The 27,496-nt window shown below is 34.0% G+C and overlaps 1 protein-coding gene across 1 annotated transcript; it reads right to left on the bottom strand.

Annotated features, from left to right (window-relative positions):
• Positions 1 to 19,730: 19,730 nt before the first annotated feature.
• LOC149779436 (uncharacterized) lies at positions 19,731 to 25,640 on the bottom strand. Its single transcript, XM_089938622.1, has 3 exons — positions 25,351 to 25,640; positions 24,097 to 24,237; positions 19,731 to 21,188 (listed from the first exon to the last, which is right to left on the bottom strand). Exons 1-3 carry the CDS (start codon positions 25,415 to 25,417, stop codon positions 21,007 to 21,009), a joined length of 390 nt encoding a protein of 129 aa, XP_089794748.1. The 5' UTR covers positions 25,418 to 25,640; the 3' UTR covers positions 19,731 to 21,006.
• Between the last annotated feature and the right edge of the window lie 1,856 nt (positions 25,641 to 27,496).

Genomic DNA, 27,496 nt, shown 5'->3' with positions numbered 1-27,496 from the left:
ACTGCAAACATAAAACAAGGATTCGATTTTTTTCACAATGGATGCCGAATTATGGGCTATTTTCAATGATGGCAATATGGAAATAATTAGTCAATGCTGAAAACATCATGATAACAACTGTGCAACATTAATTACATGTGTGAGGTGGCTAAAAACACAAACTTGTCTTCTGCTAAATTTACTGTAAAACTTGGAGATCTCAACTTTAGAAGGTCAATTTATAAAGATTTAATAAAAACATATATAATTTATGAGGTCAAAGTTTGATTTAAACGAAAGTATCTTATTTCAGTACAGGAAGTAACTGAAGCAGAGTCAATCATAGGAATGGCAATAATATAAGGCAAAACTTTTCATCATGCATCGGTTTGAAAGGATTTAAAAGATGTTATGAACTGTCGAAAATAAAAGCTTCTCTTATAGATGTACTGGGCTTTTAATAACACCACAGACAATTGAGTTTTTAATGAATGATAAACCACAGTATTCAAGACATCTTTACTGTGATATTGAAAACCAAGCTGCTTACACAAATAACAATTAAATATGGCAACAGATATCAAAAGAAACTAAATATAGAGAATTGAAAGAAATGATGAACAGAACATTCAACTTCACTTCACAAAAGTATATAATAAAGAAAGCAATGGTGACAGCCACACTAATTTTACTTTGTTATGAAAACTCAAGACAAACATAGGAGATGACGTCATGATGTATTTGGAGAAATTTTTAAAAAGCGACAAAGTGAAGAAAGAAAATAGTCGGATGAAGGAAAATGTTTCGTAACAAACAAGAAAGCTAATGATTTGTTGTAAAAAAGTTTTATAACAAGAAAGATAATGATTTGATGGAAAAAAGTTTTATAACAAGAAAGATAATGATTTGATGGGAAATAAAAGAAAACAGTTAATACTTCTCAACTTATAAAGATACAAATATCTCTTGTGGAAGATTTAACAGAACGGACTGTATTAAGAAAGTATTTTACACAACATAAAAGCAGAAAATGGGTTTATGTTTGGCATATGCTAATCGATGCTTAAAATTACACTAATTATATAGTAACCCCTGTTGATACCCCACTACAATACTATCCATTCATCTACCTGGTTTTGTCAAAGTTTTAATACAAACGAGACAAACACAATGGATGTATAGGAATGGTAATTAAAGGAAATGGACATTGAAATGTGTAGATGCAAAACGACATTTAACTATGGTATATTGCTAAAAGATACACATACAAAAACCTCTTTTAAAAACAGTGATAAGTAGATGACAAAAAGGGAGCAAACACGTGCAGTACCATATGCAATAAGCCTTTTCTCGCCAACATAACGAATTTTATTAGTTTTAGAAAAGACTAATGTGACACCAAAGGACAACAGATAAGAGTTTCTAAAGAATCTTGTGGAGCAAATGCCTCTGTTAACAGTGCCGATTGTTGTAGACGCACTGTATAAAAGTTACAAACTCACGAGTTTTCAGCAGGTCAGTATGGGGAAAATACTTGTCCAATCATTTATAATTCCATGAATACAAAACTAAAAACCTCCTGAGTGAAGAACTCCTTTACGGCAAAACACGAGTTACTGTAAACACAAGTTACTGCACACACAAATTTGCTGGGAAAGATGATTGCCTAAAAAATTGGAGCAACATAAAAAAATCCATTGCAATACATAATATTTCGTTTCTTTAACAAAGGTAAATAACGAATCACCTATTGTTTGCTATTTAGTTGTTTATTATGTAATAATTTCTATTTTTAGGATTAAGTTTACGTCAGCCTAGGTGGCTGCTAGGTGCAGGTTTTATTTCCATGGTCTCTCTTCTTGTTTTAAGACTTACAAAAATAGTACTAACAGCTGCCTCGCTATGCGCTCAGCATTAAGAGGTTAGTGTCAGGACTGGTCGGCCTGGTGTCAGGATAATGTGACTGGGTGGGACATCATACTACATGTCTGCAGCATGATGCTCCAGTGCTAGACATCACCATAAACTGCCACACTGCAGACATCATAGCGATATGAACGAAAAATTGTTAAAGCTACGTTAAAAATCAAAATCACACACACACTCCTCTTGTTACAGTTAGGCAATGTGTATGCATGCAAATGTGCAATAGCATTGTTTCTCTTACTACTGGCTGTACTCTCCAATACATTTTTTAACACAAGACCGTGCAGAAAATAGAAATGTCAACGGAAGGCTGTGTTTATACTGTAGAAGCAATAAAAACGATTATGTATAAACAATTATTCCGGTAAGTTGGTGCATTTATCTTCAGCTATTTTTAGAAGATGAAAAATAGATACACAGTCACAAAGTTAAATTTAGCTTGAAAGTAAATTTAGGTAAAGCAACACCAACAATGGCAATGCAAAAAAATGTGTGCCTATCTAGCAACAATTGACAATTAAGAAGTAATCAATTCTAGCATTCCGCCGATCGTTTCCTCATAGTATGTAGACGTAGTAGTGACTGCACATCTTGTACAGATACAGTCACTACTTTTGTACAATATATTGACAAATGTTGCAGTCCACAATTGTAAATTTAGTAAATGTAGAAAATCCTTTAACTCCATAATTTTAAATTTATTATATATTTCATTTTAAGCACCAAGAAAATATTGAAGTAAATTTAAACGTTGACTGAGGGTAATACAGTAATGCTTTGGAAAAAATAACTGGCTATTGAAGTAAGGAAGAATTTAACTGCCTATCATTACTTGTTGCTGAAATTCAATAACTGCCTGTCATTACTTCTTGCTGAACTTCAATAACTGACTATCATTACTTGTTGCTGAACTTCATAAACTGATTATCATTACTTGTTGCTGAACTTCAATAACTATCATTACTTGTTGCTGAACTTCAATTATCTTTACTTGTTGTTGAACTTCATTAACTGACCATCATTACTTGTTGCTGAACTTCAATAACTGATTATCACTACTTGTTGCTGAACTTCAATTATCTTTACTTGTTGCTGAACTTCATTAACTGATTATCATTACTTGTTGCTGAACTTCAATTATCTTTCCTTGTTGCTGAACTTCATTAACTGACTATCATTACTTGTTACTGAACTTCAATAACTGATTATCATTACTTGTTGCTGAACTTCAATTATCTTTACTTGTTGCTGAACTTCATTAACTGACTATCATTACTTGTTGCTCAACTTCAATAACTGATTATCATTACTTGTTGCTGAACTTCAATTATCTTTACTTGTTGCTGAACTTCATTAACTGATTATCATTACTTGTTGCTGAACTTCAATTATCTTTCCTTGTTGCTGAACTTCATTAACTGACTATCATTACTTGTTACTGAACTTCAATAACTGATTATCATTACTTGTTGCTGAACTTCAATAACTGACTATCATTACTTGTTGCTGAATTTCAATAATTCACTATCATTACTTCTTCCTGAACTTCAATAACTGACTATCATTACTTGTTGATGAATTTCAATAACTGACTATCATTACTTGTTGCTGAACTTCAATTATCTTTACTTGTTGCTGAACTTCAATAACTATCATTACTTGTTACTGAATTTCAATAACTGACTATCATTACTTGTTGCTGAACTTCAATTATCTTTACTTGTTACTGAACTTTATTAACTGATTATCATTACTTGTTGCTGAACTTCAATTATCTTTACTTGTTGCTGAACTTCAATGATCTTTACTTGTTGCTGAACTTCAATAACTGACTATCATTACTTGTTGCTGAATTTCAATAACTGACTATCATTACTTGTTGCTGAACTTCAATTATCTTTACTTGTTGCTGAACTTCATTAACTGATTATCATTACTTGTTGCTGAACTTCAATTATCTTTACTTGTTGCTGAACTTCATTAACTGATTATCATTACTTCTTGCTGAACTTCAGTAACTGACTATCATTACTTGTTGCTGAACTTCAATAACTGACTATCATTACTTGTTGCTGAACTTCAATTATCTTTACTTGCTGCTGAACGTCAATAACTGACTATCATTACTTGTTGATGAACTTCAATAACTGACAATCTTTACTTGTTGCTGAACTTCAATAACTGACTATCATTACTTTGTTACTGAATTTCAATAACTGACTATCTTTACTTGTTGCTGAACTTCAATAACTGACTATCATTACTTTGTTACTGAATTTCAATAACTGACTATCATTACTTGTTGCTGAACTTCAATAACTGATTATCATTACTTGTTGCTGAACTTCAATAACTGACTACCATTACTTGTTGCTGAACTTCAATAACTGACTATCATTAATTGTTGCTGAACTTCAATAACTGACTACCATTACTTGTTGCTGAACTTCAATAACTGACTACCATTACTTCTTGCTGAACTTCAATAACTGACTACCATTACTTGTTGCTGAACTTCAATAACTGACTATCATTACTTGTTGCTGAACTTCCGTAACTGACTACCATTACTTCTTGCTGAACTACAATAACTGATTATCATTACTTGTTGATGAACTTCAATTATCTTTACTTGTTGCTGAACTTCATTAACTGATTATCATTACTTGTTGCTGAACTTCAATAACTGACTATCATTACTTGTTGCTGAACTTCAATAACTGACTACCATTACTTCTTGCTGAACTTCAATAACTGATTATCATTACTTGTTGATGAACTTCAATTATCTTTACTTGTTGCTGAACTTCATTAACTGATTATCATTACTTGTTGCTGAACTTCAATAACTGACTATCATTACTTGTTGCTGAACTTCAATAACTGACTATCATTACTTGTTGCTGAACTTCAATTATCTTTACTTGTTGCTGAACTTCAATTATCTTTACTTGTTGCTGAACTTCAATAACTGACTATCATTACTTGTTGCTGAATTTCAATAACTGACTATCATTACTTGTTGCTGAACTTCAATTATCTTTACTTGTTGCTGAACTTCATTAACTGATTATCATTACTTGTTGCTGAACTTCAGTAACTGACTATCATTACTTGTTGCTGAACTTCAATAACTGACTATCATTACTTGTTGCTGAACTTCAATTATCTTTACTTGCTGCTGAACGTCAATAACTGACTATCATTACTTGTTGCTGAACTTCAATAACTGACTATCTTTACTTGTTGCTGAACTTCAATAACTGACTATCATTACTTTGTTACTGAATTTCAATAACTGACTATCTTTACTTGTTGCTGAACTTCAATAACTGACTATCATTACTTTGTTACTGAATTTCAATAACTGACTATCATTACTTGTTGCTGAACTTCAATAACTGATTATCATTACTTGTTGCTGAACTTCAATAACTGACTACCATTACTTGTTGCTGAACTTCAATAACTGCCTACCATTACTTGTTGCTGAACTTCAATAACTGACTACCATTACTTGTTGCTGAACTTCAATAACTGACTATCATTACTTGTTGCTGAACTTCAGTAACTGACTACCATTACTTCTTGCTGAACTTCAATAACTGATTATCATTACTTGTTGATGAACTTCAATTATCTTTACTTGTTGCTGAACTTCATTAACTGATTATCATTACTTGTTGCTGAACTTCAATAACTGACTATCATTACTTGTTGCTGAACTTCAATAACTGACTACCATTACTTCTTGCTGAACTTCAATAACTGATTATCATTACTTGTTGATGAACTTCAATTATCTTTACTTGTTGCTGAACTTCATTAACTGATTATCATTACTTGTTGCTGAACTTCAATAACTGACTATCATTACTTGTTGCTGAACTTCAATAACTGACTATCATTACTTGTTGCTGAACTTCAATAACTGACTATCATTACTTTGTTACTGAATTTCAATAACTGACTATCATTACTTGTTGCTGAACTTCAATAACTGATTATCATTACTTGTTGCTGAACTTCAATAACTGACTACCATTACTTGTTGCTGAACTTCAATAACTGCCTACCATTACTTGTTGCTGAACTTCAATAACTGACTACCATTACTTGTTGCTGAACTTCAATAACTGACTATCATTACTTGTTGCTGAACTTCAGTAACTGACTACCATTACTTCTTGCTGAACTTCAATAACTGATTATCATTACTTGTTGATGAACTTCAATTATCTTTACTTGTTGCTGAACTTCATTAACTGATTATCATTACTTGTTGCTGAACTTCAATAACTGACTATCATTACTTGTTGCTGAACTTCAATAACTGACTACCATTACTTCTTGCTGAACTTCAATAACTGATTATCATTACTTGTTGATGAACTTCAATTATCTTTACTTGTTGCTGAACTTCATTAACTGATTATCATTACTTGTTGCTGAACTTCAATAACTGACTATCATTACTTGTTGCTGAACTTCAATAACTGACTATCATTACTTGTTGCTGAACTTCAATAACTGACTATCATTACTTGTTGCTGAACTTCAATAACTGATTATCATTACTTGTTGATGAACTTCAATTATCTTTACTTGTTGCTGAACTTCATTAACTGATTATCATTACTTGTTGCTGAACTTCAATTATCTTTACTTGTTGCTGAACTTCAATAACTGACTACCATTACTTCTTGCTGAACTTCAATAACTGACTATCATTACTTGTTGCTGAACTTCCGTAACTGACTACCATTACTTCTTGCTGAACTACAATAACTGATTATCATTACTTGTTGATGAACTTCAATTATCTTTACTTGATGCTGAACTTCAATAACTGACTATCATTACTTGTTGCTGAACTTCATTAACTGATTATCATTACTTGTTACTGAACTTCAATTATCTTTACTTGATGCTGAACTTCAATAACTGACTATCATTACTTGTTACTGAACTTCAATAACTGATTATCATTACTTGTTACTGAACTTCAATAACTGACTACCATTACTTCTTGCTGAACTTCAATAACTGACTATCATTACTTGTTGCTGACCTTGAATAACTGACTATCATTACTTCTTGCTGAACTTCAATAACTGACTATCATTACTTCTTGCTGAACTTCAATAACTGACTACCATTACTTCTTGCTGAACTTCAATGACTGACTATCATTACTTGTTGCTGAACTTCAATAACTGATTATCATTACTTGTGGCTGAACTTCAATAACTGACTACCATTACTTGTTGCTGAACTTCAATAACTGACTATCATTAATTGTTGCTGAACTTCAATAACTGACTACCATTACTTGTTGCTGAACTTCAATAACTGACTACCATTACTTGTTGCTGAACTTCAATAACTGACTATCATTACTTGTTGCTGAACTTCAATAACTGACTACCATTACTTGTTGCTGAACTTCAATAACTGATTATCATTACTTGTTGCTGAACTTCAATAACTGATTATCATTACTTCTTGCTGAACTTCAATAACTGACTATCATTACTTGTTGCTGAACTTCAATAACTGACTCTCATTACTTGTTGCTGAACTTCAATAACTGATTATCATTACTTGTTGCTGAACTTCAATAACTGACTATCATTACTTCTTGCTGAACTTCAATAACTGACTACCATTACTTGTTGCTGAACTTCAATAACTGACTATCATTACTTCTTTGTTGAACTTCAATAACTGACTATCATTACTTCTTGCTGAACTTCAATAACTGACTATCATTACTTGTTGCTGAACTTCAATAACTGACTACCATTACTTTTTGCTGAACTTCAATAACTGACTATCATTACTTGTTGCTGAACTTCATTAACTGATTATCATTACTTGTTGCTGAACTTCAATTATCTTTACTTGATGCTGAACTTCAATAACTGACTATCATTACTTGTTACTGAACTTCAATAACTGACTACCATTACTTCTTGCTGAACTTCAATAACTGACTACCATTACTTGTTGCTGAACTTCAATAACACTGGTCAACAGTGAAATCATTACTGACTTGAAAAGGCCCTAATCTGTAGTATTTTGGTGTGCCGAACACGAATATAACCGTGAAAAATTTTGTATTGGCTCTCGTTTTGAAGATATTCATATACCTCATTTTCTATGTTTCACTGTGTAAATTTCTCCAGTAGGACTGCAGCAACATCCGGAATAATGATGTAACATTGCATAATACCATCATGCTCACATCATCCACAGTTGATTGCATCATTTTCTGATGCAATGCAATACTAATGCCATGCGGCTGCTTAAGTAAGTTGACGTCAGCAGTGTACTATACATGTGTAGGCCTATTATACTAATGCCAGGCGGCTGCTGAAGCTGACGTAAGCAGTGTACTATATAAAGCCCAATCAGATAGGTTCAGCATTTAAAATATTTTAGACGTTGTGCGAGACAGTTCAAGCTACTGTTACATAAAACTTATTATTTTATCCATTTACGTACAATAAAGAACAGTAATGCCTCGAAAGTGTGTTAATACCGCGGACAATTTTTGCTATATTTGTGGGGAAGTGACATTTGCCAACCAGAAGAAAAGTATCAATTCTCAAGTGAAGAAGGCATATCATCTTTACTTCGGATGCAAGGTTGGTGACCAAGACAAGCCTTGGGCTCCGCATATATGCTGTGCTACATGTACAACACAGCTTTCACAGTGGTTGAATTGCAAAAGGTCATCAATGCCGTTTGCAGTCCCAATGGTGTGGAGAGAGCCAAGCAACCACCTAAATGACTGTTACTTCTGCTTGGTTCCTCCTCTTTCCGGCGGAATAACGAAGCGAAAGAAGTCGAGAATAGTCTACCCAAACATTCCGTCTGCATTGAGACCAGTTCCACATGGTGAGGGACTTCCTATTCCAGAACCTCCAGCAGAATATTCTCTTGATTCATCTGACGAAGACAAAGGTGAGTCGACCTGTTCTTCTCCTGGTCCATCAGCATGCAGTGATCCAGATTTTCACTGTGGTGCATCATCAACCCCACACAGAATAACACAGGAAGAACTAAATGACCTGATTCGTGATTTGGACTTATCAAAGAACAAGGCAGAATTGCTAGGATCAAGACTCCAACAATGGAATCTTCTAGAAGAAGATGTCACAATTACTGCATATCGAAAGCGCCACCAGCAATTGGAGCCTTTCTTCAGAAAGGAAAGTAATCTGATATTCTGTTCCGATATTGAGGGCCTCATGAATGCTTTAAAAATCACTCATGACCCACAAGAATGGAGACTATTTGTGGACTCTTCGAAACTGAGTCTCAAGGCTGTGCTTTTGCACAATGGAAACATTCTTCCATCTATTCCAGTAGCGTATGCTGTCCACATGAAAGAGACATACGATAACTTAAGGCAGCTACTGAATTCCGTTGAGTATAACAAGTACAGCTGGCACCTCTGTGGTGATTTGAAGGTAGTTGCTCTTTTAATGGGACTGCAGCAAGGATATACAAAATACATGTGTTTCTTATGCGAGTGGGATAGCCGAGCAAGGGAAATGCACTACATGAGGAAGGAATGGACTCACAGGCAGAATGTAGCCATTGGAGAGAAGAATATCCAACACCCAGCTCTGGTTGAGGCTCAGAAAATCTTGCTACCACCCCTTCACATCAAACTAGGTTTGATGAAGAACTTCGTGAAAGCCATTGACCGGACTTTGCCAGCATTCCGATACCTGCATGAAAAATTCCCTCGACTCAGCGAAGCAAAGATTAAAGAGGGAGTTTTTGTGGGTCCTCAGATTCGAGAGCTTTTCAAAGATGACCGGTTCAACAACTTGCTGGAAGGTGACGCGAAACAAGCATGGAATGCTTTTCGCCTAGTTTCTACAAACTTCCTCGGAAATGTTAGGGCAGAAAACTATAAGGAACTAGTAGAAGACATGTTGATGAAGTATAAGAAACTTGGCTGCAATATGTCTCTAAAGATTCACTTCCTTCATTCCCATTTGGATTTCTTTCCTAGCAACTGTGGTATTGTTAGTGATGAACACGGCGAACGTTTTCATCAAGATATCGCAACAATGGAACAAAGATACCAGGGAAAATGGTCCACTACAATGCTGGCTGACTACTGCTGGACACTCCTCAGAGATGCTCCCGAACAGCTGTACAAGAGACAGGCGAAGAAACCTAAGATGTAGTCAATGACTAGATTTTTTATAGGTAGGCTATTACAGTTGACCTTTTACTATTGGAATGCATTTCGTTATGTAAACATTAATTTCTTGCAGATTACAAAAAAACTAGAGCCAATTTTGCAATTTGACTGTCATATTCGTGTTCAGCACATAAAAATTGATAAGAATTGACTAATTTTATTTCAGTAACATGACTTTTGTAAAAATTTGTTGTCCAGTGTAACTGATTATCAATACTTGTTGCTGAACTTCAATAACTGACTATCATTACTTGTTGCTGAACTTCAATAACTGACTATCATTACTTCTTGCTCAACTTCAATAACTGACTATCATTACTTGTTGCTGAACTTCAATAACTGACTATCATTACTTGTTGCTGAACTTCAATAACTGACTATCATTACTTGTTGCTGAACTTCAATAACTGACTACCATTACTTCTTGCTGAACTTCAATAACTGACTATCATTACTTCTTGCTGAACTTCAATAACTGACTATCATTACTTCTTGCTGAACTTCAATAACTGATTATCATTACTTGTTGCTGAACTTCAATAACTGACTATCATTACTTGTTGCTGAACTTCAATAACTGACTACCAATACTTCTTGCTGAACTTCAATAACTGACTACCATTACTTGTTGCTGAACTTCAATAACTGACTATCATTACTTCTTGCTGAACTTCAATAACTGACTATCATTACTTGTTGCTGAACTTCATTAACTGATTATCATTACTTGTTGCTGAACTTCAATTATCTTTACTTGATGCTGAACTTCAATAACTGACTATCATTACTTGTTACTGAACTTCAATAACTGACTACCATTACTTCTTGCTGAACTTCAATAACTGACTACCATTACTTGTTGCTGAACTTCAATAACTGATTATCATTACTTGTTGCTGAACTTCAATAACTGACTATCATTACTTGTTGCTGAACTTCAATAACTGACTATCATTACTTCTTGCTGAACTTCAATAACTGACTAGCATTACTTGTTGCTGAACTTCAATAACTGATTATCATTACTTGTTGCTGAACTTCAATAACTGACTATCATTACTTCTTGCTGAACTTCAATAACTGACTACCATTACTTCTGGCTGAACTTCAATAACTGACTATCGTTACTTCTTGCTGAACTTCAATAACTGACTATCATTACTTCTTGCTGAACTTCAATAACTGATTATCATTACTTGTTGCTGAACTTCAATAACTGACTATCATTACTTCTTGCTGAACTTCAATAACTGACTATCATTACTTCTTGCTGAACTTCAATAACTGACTACCATTACTTCTTGCTGAACTTCAATAACTGACTATCATTACTTCTTGCTGAACTTCAATAACTGACTATCATTACTTCTTGCTGAACTTCAATAACTGACTATCATTACTTCTTGCTGAACTTCAATAACTGACTATCATTACTTCTTGCTGAACTTCAATAACTGATTATCATTACTTGTTGCTGAACTTCAATAACTGACTATCATTACTTGTTACTGAACTTCAATAACTGACTACCATTACTTCTTGCTGAACTTCAATAACTGACTATCATTACTTCTTGCTGAACTTCAATAACTGATTATCATTACTTGTTGCTGAACTTCAATAACTGACTACCATTACTTGTTGCTGAACTTCAATAACTGACTATCATTACTTGTTGCTGAACTTCAATAACTGATTATCATTACTTGTTGCTGAACTTCAATAACTGATTATCATTACTTGTTGCTGAACTTCAATAACTGACTATCATTACTTCTTGCTGAACTTCAATAACTGACTACCATTACTTCTTGCTGAACTTCAATAACTGACTATCATTACTTGTTGCTGAACTTCAGTAACTGACTATCATTACTTCTTGCTGAACTTCAATAACTGACTATCATTACTTCTTGCTGAACTTCAATAACTGATTATCATTACTTGTTGCTGAACTTCAATAACTGACTATCATTACTTGTTGCTGAACTTCAATAACTGACTATCATTACTTGTTGCTGAACTTCAATAACTGACTACCATTACTTCTTGCTGAACTTCAATAACTGACTATCATTACTTGTTGCTGAACTTCAATAACTGATTATCACTACTTGTTGCTGAACTTCAATAACTGACTATCTTTACTTGTTGCTGAACTTCAATAACTGACTATCATTACTTGTTGCTGAACTTCAATCATCTTTACTTGTTGCTGAACTTCAATAACTGATTATCATTACTTGTTGCTGAACTTCAATAACTGACTATCATTACTTGTTACTGAACTTCAATCATTTTTACTTGTTGCTGAACTTCAATAACTGACTATCATTACTTCTTGCTGAACTTCAATAACTGATTATCATTACTTGATGCTGAACTTCAATAACTGACTATCATAACTTGTTACTGAACTTCAATAACTGACTATCATTACTTGTTGCTGAACTTCAATAACTGATTATCATTACTTGTTGCTGAACTTCAATAACTGACTATCATTACTTCTTGCTGAACTTCAATAACTGATTATCATTACTTGTTGCTGAACTTCAATAACTGACTATCATTACTTGTTACTGAACTTCAATAACTGACTATCATTACTTGTTGCTGAACTTCAATTATCTTTACTTGATGCTGAACTTCAATAACTGACTATCATTACTTGTTACTGAACTTCAATAACTGATTATCATTACTTGTTGCTGAACTTCAATAACTGACTACCATTACTTCTTGCTGAACTTCAATAACTGACTATCATTACTTGTTGCTGAACTTCAATCATCTTTACTTGTTGCTGAACTTCAATAACTGACTATCATTACTTGTTGCTGAACTTCAATCATCTTTACTTGTTGCTGAACTTCAATAACTGACTATCATTACTTGTTGCTGAACTTCAATAACTGACTATCATTACTTGTTGCTGAACTTCAATAACTGACTAACATTACTTGTTGCTGAACTTCAATCATCTTTACTTGTTGCTGAACTTGAATAACTGATTATCATTACTTGTTGCTGAACTTCAATAACTGACTATCATTACTTGTTGCTGAACTTCAATAACTGACTATCATTACTTGTTGCTGAACTTCAATAACTGACTATCATTACTTGTTGCTGAACTTCAATTATCTTTACTTGTTGCTGAACTTCAATAACTGATTATCATTACTTGTTGCTGAACTTCAATAACTGACTATCATTACTTGTTGCTGAACTTCAATAACTGACTATCATTACTTGTTGCTGAACTTCAATAACTGACTATCATTACTTGTTGGTGAACTTCAATTATCTTTACTTGATGCTGAACTTCAATAACTGACTACCATTACTTGTTGCTGAACTTCAATAACTGACTATCATTACTTGTTGCTGAACTTCAATAACTGACTATCATTACTTGTTGCTGAACTTCAATAACTGACTACCATTACTTCTTGCTGAACTTCAATAACTGACTACCATTACTTGTTGCTGAACTTTAATAACTGACTATCATTACTTGTTGCTGAACTTCAATTATCTTTACTTGATGCTGAACTTCAATAACTGACTATCATTACTTGTTGCTGAACTTCAATTATCTTTACTTGATGCTGAACTTCAATAACTGACTACCATTACTTGTTGCTGAACTTCAATAACTGACTATCATTACTTGTTGCTGAACTTCAATAACTGACTACCATTACTTGTTGCTGAACTTCAATAACTGACTATCATTACTTGTTGCTGAACTTCAATAACTGACTACCATTACTTGTTGCTGAACTTCAATAACTGACTATCATTACTTGTTGCTGAACTTCAATAACTGACTACCATTACTTGTTGCTGAACTTCAATAACTGACTATCATTACTTGTTACTACCATTACTTGTTGCTGAACTTCAATAACTGACTATCATTACTTGTTGCTGAACTTCAATAACTGACTACCATTACTTGTTGCTGAACTTCAATAACTGACTATCATTACTTGTTGCTGAACTTCAATAACTGACTACCATTACTTCTTGCTGAACTTCAATAACTGACTATCATTACTTGTTGCTGAACTTCAATAACTGATTATCATTACTTGTTGCTGAACTTCAATAACTGACTATCATTACTTGTTGCTGAACTTCAATCATCTTTACTTGTTGCTGAACTTCAATAACTGACTATCATTACTTGTTGCTGAACTTCAATTATCTTTACTTGTTGCTGAACTTCAATAACTGACTATCATTACTTGTTGCTGAACTTCAATCATCTTTACTTGTTGCTGAACTTCAATAACTGACTACCATTACTTGTTGCTGAACTTCAATCATCTTTACTTGTTGCTGAACTTCAATAACTGACTATCATTACTTGTTGCTGAACTTCAATTATCTTTACTTGTTGCTGAACTTCAATAACTGACTATCATTACTTGTTGCTGAACTTCAGTTATCTTTACTTGTTGCTGAATTTCAATAACTGACTATCATTACTTGTTGCTGAACTTCAATAACTGACTATCATTACTTCTTGCTGAACTTCATTAACTGACTATCATTACTTGTTGCTGAACTTCAATAACTGATTATCATTACTTGTTGCTGAACTTCAATAACTAATTATCATTACTTGTTGCTGAACTTCAATAACTGACTGTCATTACTTGTTACTGAACTTCAATAACTGACTATCATTACTTGTTGCTGAACTTCAATAGCTGACTATCATTACTTGTTGCTGAACTTCAATTATCTTTACTTCTTGCTGAACTTCAATAACTGACTATCATTACTTGTTGCTGAACTTCAATTATCTTTACTTGTTGCTGAATTTCAATAACTGACTATCATTACTTGTTTCTGAACTTCAATAACTGACTATCATTACTTCTTGCTGAACTTCATTAACTGACTATCATTACTTGTTGCTGAACTTCATTAACTGACTATCATTACTTGTTGCTGAACTTCAATAACTGACTGTCATTACTTGTTACTGAACTTCAATAACTGACTATCATTACTTGTTGCTGAACTTCAATAACTGACTATCATTACTTCTTGCTGAACTTCAATAACTGATTATCATTACTTGTTGCTGAACTTCAATAACTGATTATCATTACTTGTTGCTGAACTTCAATAACTGACTATCATTACTTGTTGCTGAACTTCAGTCATCTTTACTTGTTGCTGAACTTCAATAACTGACTATCATTACTTGTTGCTGAACTTCAATTATCTTTACTTGTTGCTGAACTTCAATAACTGACTACCATTACTTGTTGCTGAACTTCAATATCTGACTATCATTACTTCTTGCTGAACTTCAATAACTGATTATCATTACTTGTTGCTGAACTTCAATAACTGACTATCATTACTTGTTGCTGAACTTCAATCATCTTTACTTGTTGCTGAACTTCAATAACTGACTATCATTACTTGTTGCTGAACTTCAATTATCTTAACTTGTTACTGAATTTCAATAAATGATTATCATTACTTGTTGCTGAACTTCAATAACTGACTATCATTACTTGTTGCTGAACTTCAATAACTGATTATCATTACTTCTTGCTGAATTTCAATGTTTGAGTATCTTTACTTCTTGCTGAACTTCAATAACAGACTATCATTAATTGTTGCTGAACTTCAATAACTGACTATCATTACTTGTTGCTGAACTTCAGTAACTGATTACCTTTACTTATTACTGAACTTCAGTAACTGACTATCATTACTTCTTGCTGAACTTCAATAACTAACTATCATTACTTGTTGCTGAACTTCAATAACTGACTATCATTACTTGTTGCTGAACTTCAATAACTTACTATCATTACTTGTTGCTGTACTTCAATAACTGATTACCATTGCTTGTTGCTGAACTTCAGTAACTGACTGTCACAGATGTTACTAATGTTACCAAAAACTGCAAAAGCATCATTAAAGAGAAGTAGAGAATTGTCACATGGTAGCAAAGCAACTGTAAAACTATATACAACTATTAAATGCCCAAAATGTTACATTGGCCATGTCTTTTACATGGTTGAGACAAAATGCATAGCAAACGTTATTGATGATGCATCATTAGACAGCTTTCACTACTATTCACTGCACATTCCCGCAACAAAGTAGTCGGTAGGGCCTGCAGCTAAATTCTGTCCAAGAGTTGTGTCCCTTGTTGTTTCAGTGTTATCAAGTGATCCCTAATTGTCCACTTATAAAATAGTTCCGTTAATTCAATATATCCAAATTCATTCTATTCAATGCTGATTTGCTTGTTTAACCTGTTTTGCAATATGTACAACGTTGATTTATCTTGCAAACATTTTGTAATGTATTACTTTAATTTTTGCATTCTACCTCTGTATGACTCGATATTATGCAGCCTTAAATATAATACTGTTACGACTCGAGGTCTTAAACTATTAAACAGAAAAACGCGAAGAAAAACAATCAGTTTAGTAAAATCAACAAATAATTTATTTCTCTAATTTACAAAGTGAAAATGTAAGAGACACTTACAGTATTGTGAATTAAATCCCCCAAAATCCTAAATGTCCTATCACAAGTCAAAAAGTATAGAATATTCCGCATGAATTCCAATAGTCTTGAACGTATTCGTGTACCACAATGATACAATCCAGAATGTCTTTGAATGAGTTCTCAGTAATCACAAAATAGTGTTTAGTACAAAAGCAAATGAGCATTTTGTAGTGGCCGAGTGGTCTAAAGCACTCACCATTCCGGATCACTGCCATCTCACCTCTGTCTGCGTGGGTTCGAGTCCAAGGATCGGCTAGCGTGGGTACGTGGGAAAGCCTGCTAGTAACTTCTCGTGGGTCGGTGGTTCTTCCCTGGGTTTTCCAGGGTTCTTCCTCCACCAGTTATACGGGCCCCAATGTATAGCCTGTCTTGTGCTGAAAAATGGCGTCAAACCCTAGAACAACAACAACAACAACACATCAAGTATAATAATGCCCTAGTCTTACTATGCCAGTAAATACAATTTTTTTTATATATTCTTGTATGCCTCTTCTGGTATGGTGGACTGTTTGCGTTAGTGTTCTCGAGTAGTAATTAAATTGAGAGCACAGGAATTTTATTTTCTAAAAATGTATCTATGTATCAATTTATTTACGTCACAAATGATCGTAGATCTTTCATTTCCACTGTGTACGTTAATTTTACCTACCAGTCTCTGCTTTTTTCCCTTAATGAAACGATGAGAAGATGAATTGACACGAACAGTATTATAATTAGCCAGTTTAATTTGTTTCATAATTTTGTAATTTTTTTGTTACAACATTTTATATTAATATTCACATGCAATATGTATTTTTTAAATATAGGTTTTAATGATCTTAATGTAGCACGTACAAATCAAACGTGCTATGTCGAATGATCAAAATTGGATACAAGACAGACTGTGAAGGGTGTTGTAAGCAATGGAAATAACACATCTAGCCAAGTAATGTAAGCTTACATTTATGAATGGTTGTCTATAGAAGTAACATAACAAGAAGAGCATTCACAACGCTGCATCCATGCGAGTTCATGTGGAAAACCCTTGCATGAGCTTGACATATAATCTATTTGCTCTTTCTATATCGAACTAGAAATATGGATGGGAATACTCTTTAATTTTCGCAGCAGTACATGCTTTATAAAGTTCAAGTTCTTTATTAGCACAAAACACATAGTTAGTTTCATGTCACAACGTGATATGCTTACAGTATGAGTTCAACGAAAAGAGCAAAGGAGAAAAATTACAATATTTCGACTCCATGGTCTTAAACTTAGTAACAGAAAAGGACGAAAACTAACAAATGTTCTATAATTTAACAAATAATTATTTTCTCAAGAAGACAACTTGAAAATTTAAAAACATCTTACAGTATTGTGGAATAAATTCCAAGTAGTCCTAAAAGTTGTATCGCAAGTCCAAAAGTATATATTATTCTGAATCAATTCCAGTGGTGTTCCGAATGAATTTCAATCATGAATCTGCTGATATACCAATAGTCTGGAATAGTGATGATGTGGTAACAGTCTTGATGTATCACAATGATATAATCCAAAATTTCTCTAAATGAATTCACAATAATCCCAAAATAGTGATTTAGTCCGAAAGTATTAATGAACACTATGTAATTCCAATGAATAATTTAAATAAATAAATCCTCTCAGATTAAAGCTGAACGTAACTAAAAGACTGATTATACTACTGCTGTTAAGATAGGAACTAGTAACTCTGGTGTTAACAACATTAATAAATAAAAAACTAAGACATAATATGATGACCAGGATGATAGTCCAAAGTAAATTTCAAGAGCATTGTAATTTGTAAATAAGGCCTGTACTTTTACTAAATTTTAGTAATTAGCATAACAAAGATCAGGTAGACCAAGAATTTCCGAGGGAAAAACGAGTGTCCTAAACTTTGATCTAAGTTCACCTACAAGTAATAATTTTCTTAAAATATAATATACATTCATAGACCACAATTAGCTATATAATATGTTGTTTACTGAATGATTCTTACAATATATATTCATGGACAAAAGCCAGCACTTCATTCAGTTGTGTTGGAGTTCATGCTTAATTACGGTGAATATAAAATGTATGCATGTATTCATCCATTTCCTTTTTCTACAGTTTATTATACGGTGTGTCGAATAGCACACAAATAGAAAAGGGTTTGCATTTCTATCTAGAATTGGTTATTTACATATCAGCGGTGATTTAGTGACATTTTTCTGTATTTGTGAAGAATAGCTATCTTGTTTTGTGCATGACATTTGAAAACTGGGTAAATCAGTGTATTGTTGTACAGTGTATTCATTTGCAACGACATGGGTGATTTAGAAATCAGGATACAAGGAGGCAACTTAATGTGACTGGTGGTCTACATGGGCCACCATAGGCAGCTTAATGTGGCCTGTGATCTACATAGGACACCATAGGCAGCTTAATGTGGCTGGTGGTCTACATACGCCACCATAGGCAGCTTAATGTGGCCTGTGATCTACATAATAGAGAAATATTAGACCAAAGTCTTACAATTTGTACATTTTGCCGTGAACCTTTTACTAGGATACCAAGAAAGTAGCTAGAGATTTGCACTCAAGATTCATTAATTCATAAATATAGAAAACTGAATTACCAGTGGTGGTAGAATAGATAGATGCACAGCGTGTACAGAAAGACGTATATTCCGGGGTGTTCGCTTTGGTTGTCATCATAATGTTTAGGACTAAAAATGGTGTCATTTTTATTATTACCAAAATACAAAGAGTCGTGTGTTATTGTCTTCATTATAAAATTGCTGATTATGGCCTTTACATGCCCTCATACCTGTTTATAGGAAATACTTTCAACGTTGTTTGGTTCTCACTGAAATCCATTTTATTTGAAACAGTACATGCACAGAAAAAGCTTATGCCCAGTTTCTCCAAGTTTTATACAAAATCCACTTCTCCTTGCCACAAAATGGATTATTCATACGTGTCAGTGGAGTTTAATTTGAACTACATAAAGACTCCATTTTGCTGTACACTGCACAAAATTTGTGGACAAGAAAACGGTGTTTATGTTTTATTTTAAGTTATTGTTTCACAAACTCACTGCTAAATGTTGCAGGATACTTAACTGAAAGAAATGGGATATCACTATTATCACGTAAAGGTTTCAACGGAGTATAACGGTGTCTTTTAGTTCTGTTGCACGTATGCGTGTTTGTGCATGACTTGTTGCCATGGCTCGCGTATTGAACACAAGTCACGTCACTTTGAATGTAAAGGAGTAATCGTGCCAAGTTAAATCGTCTCTTCATTTTCTTTCATACAAGTTATTTGTGCAGATTTTCAATCACTTGTTTAATGTGCAATTCGATTTATTATTGACAAAAGCCTCCCTAGGATTTTTCTTTCAGCCTTGAAAAACTCATTCATTCTACGCAACGAAGCGCTACTAATATATCTTGATTGCTGACTTAAAGTTGAAAATCGCATGTAGTAAATGTAAAACGAAGTCTCTCTCTCTCTCTCTCTCTCTCTCTCTCTCACACACACACACACACACACACACACACACACACCTGCGATCACGTGGTCAAGCACACAGAGTTGACCGGGATACCAACACTAAGATGTATTTCTGACAAGGATTGCTAATTCTACTAACGGACATAAGTCCAACGGATTGGTCTGATCCTAAATATATCATCGATCAGTCAGTCATTTCAGGTGCTGCGATTGATGAACAGTATTTCTTCCTTTCTTAAATTATTTTTTGTCTAGTTTTCAGACTATTTTTAGTTTGAAAACGACTGTCAACCCTATTTCATGCAAGCAGCGGCCCAACAATGTTGTGGATATTACCTGGCAATTTAACACTCTTTGCATGTTGGAAGAAATACAATTACATCATTTGTCTTCAAAGAAATGTTAATTATTATGCTTTGTAAATTTCCAATGCATTTCCATCCACTCATGGACAAAATAACAGAGAAGACAATAAATAGGCGCAACGGTGGCCAAGTGGTTAACGTGCTTGATTCAAGAGTGAAGAATGTGGGTTCGAATCCTACCATCGGATTTTCTTGAGTTGGCTACTCTGATGTGTCATTGTACAGAGTATTTTACTCAAAGTGCTATGGCAGTAAATGACCTGTAATGTGTTGTCATGTCTAAATATTCAGCAAATAACCTACATGTGGTGTCATGTATAAATGTACAGAAACGTTCAAGTTTGGTTGTGAAAGGAGGTGAGGTAGAAAGAGCACAAAGTTCAACATTGCGATTTGTCAAAATCAATCAATATGGTACTTAATTGATGACTTATTCATGAAATACATTTCATCATGCAAGCATGTTTTGTAAACAAAAGACCACTAATGACACCAGCAATACAGTCAATAATGTTGCATGGATTTGATCATGTCCGTTGCAAAATGTCGTGGAGCAAACACACTGGCCATGGCCAAAGACCCATGAGCAAGAGTCTCCGTTTCCACCACAGCTCCGCTGAATCTTTGCCCATACTGCAAAAGAAAACAGTCGATTGATGTTATTTGTAAAGACCTATGATGACTCAGAGAGAGAGAGAGAGAGAGAGAGAGAGAGATGAAAATGTACCACAAATAGTTATACGGATAGTCATTCCCCATCCATGCCACCCACACAGAAAAGATATGTGTTTCTTCCCAAAGAAACATGATATATATGTTAAAGAGTGGCCAAGTAAGTAATTTTTTTCCTAATAAAAATTATGATGCCATTGATTATATCTTACCGCCCTTCTAAATGTGGACTATTTGTTGTAGCTGTATATCGTCTTTTTGTAAAGCAAACTTGCATTTATATATTAAGAAAATTAGAAACATAATCGTCATTGTTGGTAAGTAAAGATTATCTGCTTAACCGAACCGCGGTGGCTCAGTAATTAGCGTGCCGGACTCGAAACCGTAAAGGTGCGGGTTCGAATCCTACCTTGAGACCATCCAGTATCGGATACCGTAATCTTTCTTTGGGCGAGGCACTTTACTCCAATTGTCTGGGTACTAAATGACCTACTTGTCATGCTGTGCCGTAAAGCACCAAACCCAAACTAGCACTTAATTAATCACTTATAATTTAGAACGTTTGTATTTCTAGTGGCAAAATCATTCGAGGGGTGTGACATGGTGAGGGTTTATATATGCTTATGGTACCAAGCGTCAGTACAATGTAAAACCAAATTTCCGTAACGTTAATGCATTCAAAAGAGATATGGCAACATCTAGTGGAGCAGCAGAAAAATCCTTACCAAATATTTACCTAAACTTAGGAAATGGCAAAGAGGGACAAAGAGTACGTGGGGACGAGAAATTCGTATTTAAAATAAAGTTATTTCGTTTCAGTCATTCATAACCCCTAATTTTAGTAAGTAAAGGGGAAAGTTTAGACGCAGATAAAAAAAAATGAATTGACTTAAAACATTGCAATAATTAAAGGCAAACAAATCATAAACGCATTTGTCATCGATAGCTAAACGCGTAGGGAAGGACCAATTTCAAAAGAACGCCACTTACAAGTAATATAACATTTAGTCCATCAAGTTGATGGCGAACTCGACTACCTCTCAATCTCGGTATGCAGTGTGTGTGTGTTTTTTTTTTCTCTGTTTGTATATTGCTTATTGTGTTTACAAGTGAGAACACTTCATCTAGAGTTATTTCCTTTAAAAACCCAATTAATTTTGGTTTGAATTATATGTTCAGTCCGCGATACGTTCCCTGCTATGACACCGGAAACAGTTTTATTTTCTTTCATTTTGACAGTAGCAAATACTTTTTAAAACAGGGTAAATATACAAGCTTTTTTAAAAATAAAAAAAAAATCTTAGTTACCATGTAGCGTTCAGTGCTTTTCAACGGCAGTCAATAGGCTAGTCTTTGTTGGCTCGTGTGTTAGTCCTACATGTAAGACCTCGACGCTGATATTTATGTTTTGGGCGTCAGGGTCTTACAGCTGTGTAGCGTGTTTGATGTCGACTAACATCGTATTGAAAGTCAAATTTTCATGAATATCTCACACAACTGGTAACTAAAATAAAACGCTTTTCTACAACGTAAAGTCATAATGTTTTAGTCAGTCTTTACTTACTGTGATGTCTTTTTTCCTACAAATTAAAATTCTCACAAAAGAAATGGGCTTGTTTTCAAGCTTCGTAGGGCTACATTTCGGTTGGCTGGAAAGCATGAAAGCCGGAACGATAACATCGGGTTAAGTTGAATAATATTATTTAACGAAACGAATAAAAAAATATATTGTGCCTATTGGAACTGTAAGCAACATTTCGTTTCGTTCAAGAAACATATCCCCACATCAATCTACTTGAACATACTTCGGTATACATCGACTACCGTCGCATTTTAACAAATCAAATGTATGTCAATGGAACATGAAAATGCGTCCATTTGCTAGTGTCAGATTTTGATTCCACCAGGATAAAAACAGCACAGTAAGTATATTAATTACATATTAATTTGTGGAAGAGTATTGATATGGGCTGTCAAATGTGTGAGATATTACTGAAACTTTGATTATTCGTTCCGATGTCAACCGACTCGGAACACGCTTTACAAGCCCGTATTTTGGGTGGCAAGACATAGCACTAAAACAAAAATAACGTGCTATGTCTTACATTGTAGGGCTAGCTTGTGTGTGTGATTTGGATTTTTCACGTAGCTTTAACATTTTTTTCAGTCATATCTCTACGATGTCTGCAGTGTGGCAGTTTATAGTGATGTCTAGCACTGTGGCATCATGCAGCAGACATGTAACATCATGTCGTACCCAGTCACATTATCCTAACACCAGGCCAACCAGTCCTAACGCTAACCTCTTAATGCTGAGCGCCTTGCGAGGCACTGCTAGTACCATTAATATGTCTTTAGTATGACTCAGCCGGGGATCGAACCCGCGACCCCCTGCATCCGACTTGTTGTTGGCAGTAAAAAGACTAGTAAAAAGACCAGTCCTTGTTGCTAGCAGTAAAAAGACAAAAGTAGACAAGTCCTTGTTGTTAGCAGTAAATAGACTAGTCCTTACTTGTTGTTAGCAATAAATAGACTAGTCGTTTTTTTGCAGTATTAAATTATTGTGACAATTTCATTTTCTTTCTTAGATGGAAGACTAAGACTGGTATACCAGATGAAAGAATGGAAATTCAAATTTAAAATCATTGCAAGGGGGAATGAAGACAGGAAACCTCTACTAAATGCGTAAGAAACCGGCAAAGCACACACACACACACACACACACACACACACACACACGCACGCACACATACAACAAAAATAAACAAACAAACAAAAAAACAAAAACAAGAGCATATTTTATAGATACAAACAAATGCCTTTTTACTGGGAGAAAAACGTATTGCTTTTTTTTAATGCGTTTACTTACTGGTGTCCAGAAATGTAAACGTTTTGGTACAGGCAGTACAGCCTGACTGAACCTTCTGGTTTAGAAGGAGTGTGTTATGATTTACTTCAGTCCCACATCCTGTATCGTCACTTGTGCAAACATAGCAGTCTATGGCACCCACTATAATAATAATAATAATAATAATAATAATAATAATAAATCAAAGGAACAAAGATATATATATATATATATATATATATATATATATATATATATATATATATATATATATATATATATATATATAATCATTTTTGAATGGGTGGTTGTCTCTTCGATTTTCTTTGTCCTTAAGACCGGGATTTAAACTTTACTTCTTTTGTTCTTCTTTTGAATATATTTGGTATTTTTCGAGCCTACACTTTTGCTGTAGTTACATCTGATCACAGAGAAGGTAAAGAAATGACAAAGAGAATACGTACTCACTGAGAGAGAGAGAGAGAGAGAGAGAGAGAGAGAGAGAGAGAGAGATCTTTTTCCAACATGATATGAGGAGTACATTCATTCAGTCATTTCTACAAACCAATAAAGAATGAACAGTCGATAGCTTCGCGGTAATTTGAGAAAATGTAAAATATCAAACACAAAATACCCTTGTTAACAAAGCTGAATGACCGAATGAACGCTTCACTTCCTCATAGAAATGTATACCGTTAGGTAAATATGGCACGTCAATAATGTACACTAAAATGCTTGAAGTCAATATTACACAAGCTAACGAAAGTACACATATATTTTTAAGAAATAAAACGAATTACAAAATACATTAGATATTAGTACGATCAAGCGTCTCTTATATACCTTTTTGCATGGAAGCAACCGATGTGATGCACAGAAGATGGTAACACATAATTAGAACATTGCAAGTAAGAACTTTTAGGAGACCGATTATTTAATTATTTAAAAACTCCACTCTCTTATATCCATCATATATGTTGAAAAAATAACCATGAAATATTTTTTTTTTAAATTCTGGAGTGAAAGTAAAAACTCAAGCTCCCCCCCCCCCCATTAAATGATTGGTCCCTAGATAAAAACTAGTAAAACAGGCATCAAAATCCTATAAGAGTACTGACAAGATAGATATGTCTGCTGTTGTTGAACTTAAAATCAAAGTGCGCGCGCGCACACACACACGCACACACACACATACATACATACATACATACATACATACATACATACATACATACATGCGTATATACATACATATGATTTGTTCATAATACTGACCTGAAGCAACATAAAATCCGGAACATATAATTACGAATAGACACCACGGTTTAGCTTTCTTCTCCATCGTGTACCCTCTAAAAACTAATCTAGCTTTTCTGTTTCGGTATTATATACAAATCTGTTTAAAAATTACTTTATACCTCACATTTTACAATAGGCTACGATTAATGGAAGCGCTTACATTTTCCTTCCAAACTTATAAATTATCACGACACTGTTGTAACGAATAATCATGTAATTTTGCATACAAACACAAAATGTATAGCTGATCTATTTCTCTAAGAAGTCATAAGACAGCATTGACGGCAACAGCTTTGTTTGCTAGTGTTTATATCTCTAGCTTCAACACCTTACAGAATGCACCATTAGCAACCATTTGTGTCTATTGAGGTACCAATTGTTAAATTCAGATAGGAATGGTTGAATGCACACTATTGTTGTGCCTTGACCGGACAAAAACATTGTTCATTGATAGGACTTCAAGTAAAATATCGATTTAAAGTTTTCACTTGAAATTCAATTGATTTCTAATAATGAAAGATTATGTTTGGAAAGGCATACATTCCCCTCCCACATGCACAGCTCACAAAGAGGAAACATCATTATTCTGAACTTTTAATGTCACAAACGTCAGCTTTCTTTTTTCTCTTGTATTTCCTATGTTACGTCATTATTCCAATGATATATCATAAAATATTTTAATCGTACATTTTAAACACGTTTATAGTTCTTACATTTTTTATTCGTTAATACTGTCATGGGTTTCTTTTAGTTCGAACAAAATTGAATGCAGATATTGTGGACCATGTACTGTAATTTAGCATCGCTATCACTAATTCCTAAAAAGAAATCATTTTTCTGTTGTTTAATAAGGGGTGGATTTTATTTGTATATGCAACATAACGGACATTTGTGTGAAGATCGTATTTATAGGTTACTGTATTTGTATGGGAAAATATGAACGAGTTTTTCGGATGTAAATACTGCACGACCTTGGTAGTGCAGTATATCCCATCCGACAAAACGAGTTCATATTTTCCCATACAAATGCAGTAACCATTTTATTATATTCTCATTTTCTTATTCTACCTAATGCTTAATTATATTAACAAATACACTACAAGAAACAAAGTAACTGAATGTATGCCATATTCCAAACTAAATACACAAGCGCCGATTCATCATTACACAACATCATTACTGCGCACATAACTCCGCCCAGATAAATTTGAACTTTGTCGCGCGCTAGACATAACTTTCGAAAAAAAATGACGTGTCTAGTTAAAATTGAAATTTGGAGTCATATTGTGAATGACTGCGCATTGCAGCAATTTTTTTCCATTTGTTCTGGAATGAGTAGATTTTGGCATTTTTTTATTCTACGAAATTTCGTGGTTATGGATTGGATTTATATGTGACAATTCCACATGATATACATTGGATTGAAGAAGCGAGGGAGAAGAGTGTTGACATCTGCAAATGTGTTTCTGTTTCTGTCACTGAATGTTTTAAATCATAATGTGGGAAAATTACGAAGTCTTTCAATTGCAGTTATCAAAAAGACGCTGTGGAATGTAATGCTCATTTCATTTTGAATGCAGTAAGGAGGCTGTAGTTGCACTTATCTTCGAAATTACAGTACAGTTTCGAAATGTGTAATCAAGATTGAGAACCTATGACATGGCTCATGTAAGTCGTATTTGCAGAACTAAGAAAGTACATTTTGAGGAAATTCAGGATGTAAAACTGTAAGTATATTTTTTGCCATTCTAATTACCAGCTAAAGAAGACAGTGCATGCCTTGTCACTTGTATGTTAATTGTAAGGACCCTTTCTTACGTCTACTGTATCGCTAGCCTAAATCCGAAACATTGTATCAAAAAAGTTAGCGCGGATTGTGCCAAAGCAGCTGGTATGTGGCAGTCCAAGAAACATCTGCTTTAGTTCATAAAGAAATAAATTTAATCAACCAAAACGTAAAGCGCCTACTACGCGAGTGTACATGATTTGTTTACAAATCAAAACTGCTGGCGTCTGCCTCCATTGTATTTTTTACAATAGAAAGTAGTTCCTTTACGCACGTGAATGCAATATGAAGGTGTGCAATATCGTAAAATACTGAACAATTCTGACAATGTAAATT

Source organism: Sinohyriopsis cumingii, chromosome 17, assembly GCF_028554795.1.
Source record: "Sinohyriopsis cumingii isolate HCF-2022 chromosome 17, ASM2855479v2, whole genome shotgun sequence".
NCBI classification, from domain to species: domain Eukaryota; kingdom Metazoa; phylum Mollusca; class Bivalvia; order Unionida; family Unionidae; genus Sinohyriopsis; species Sinohyriopsis cumingii.
The sequence above is the reverse complement of the archived record's forward strand: the minus strand, read 5'-3'. Positions and strand labels throughout refer to the sequence as shown.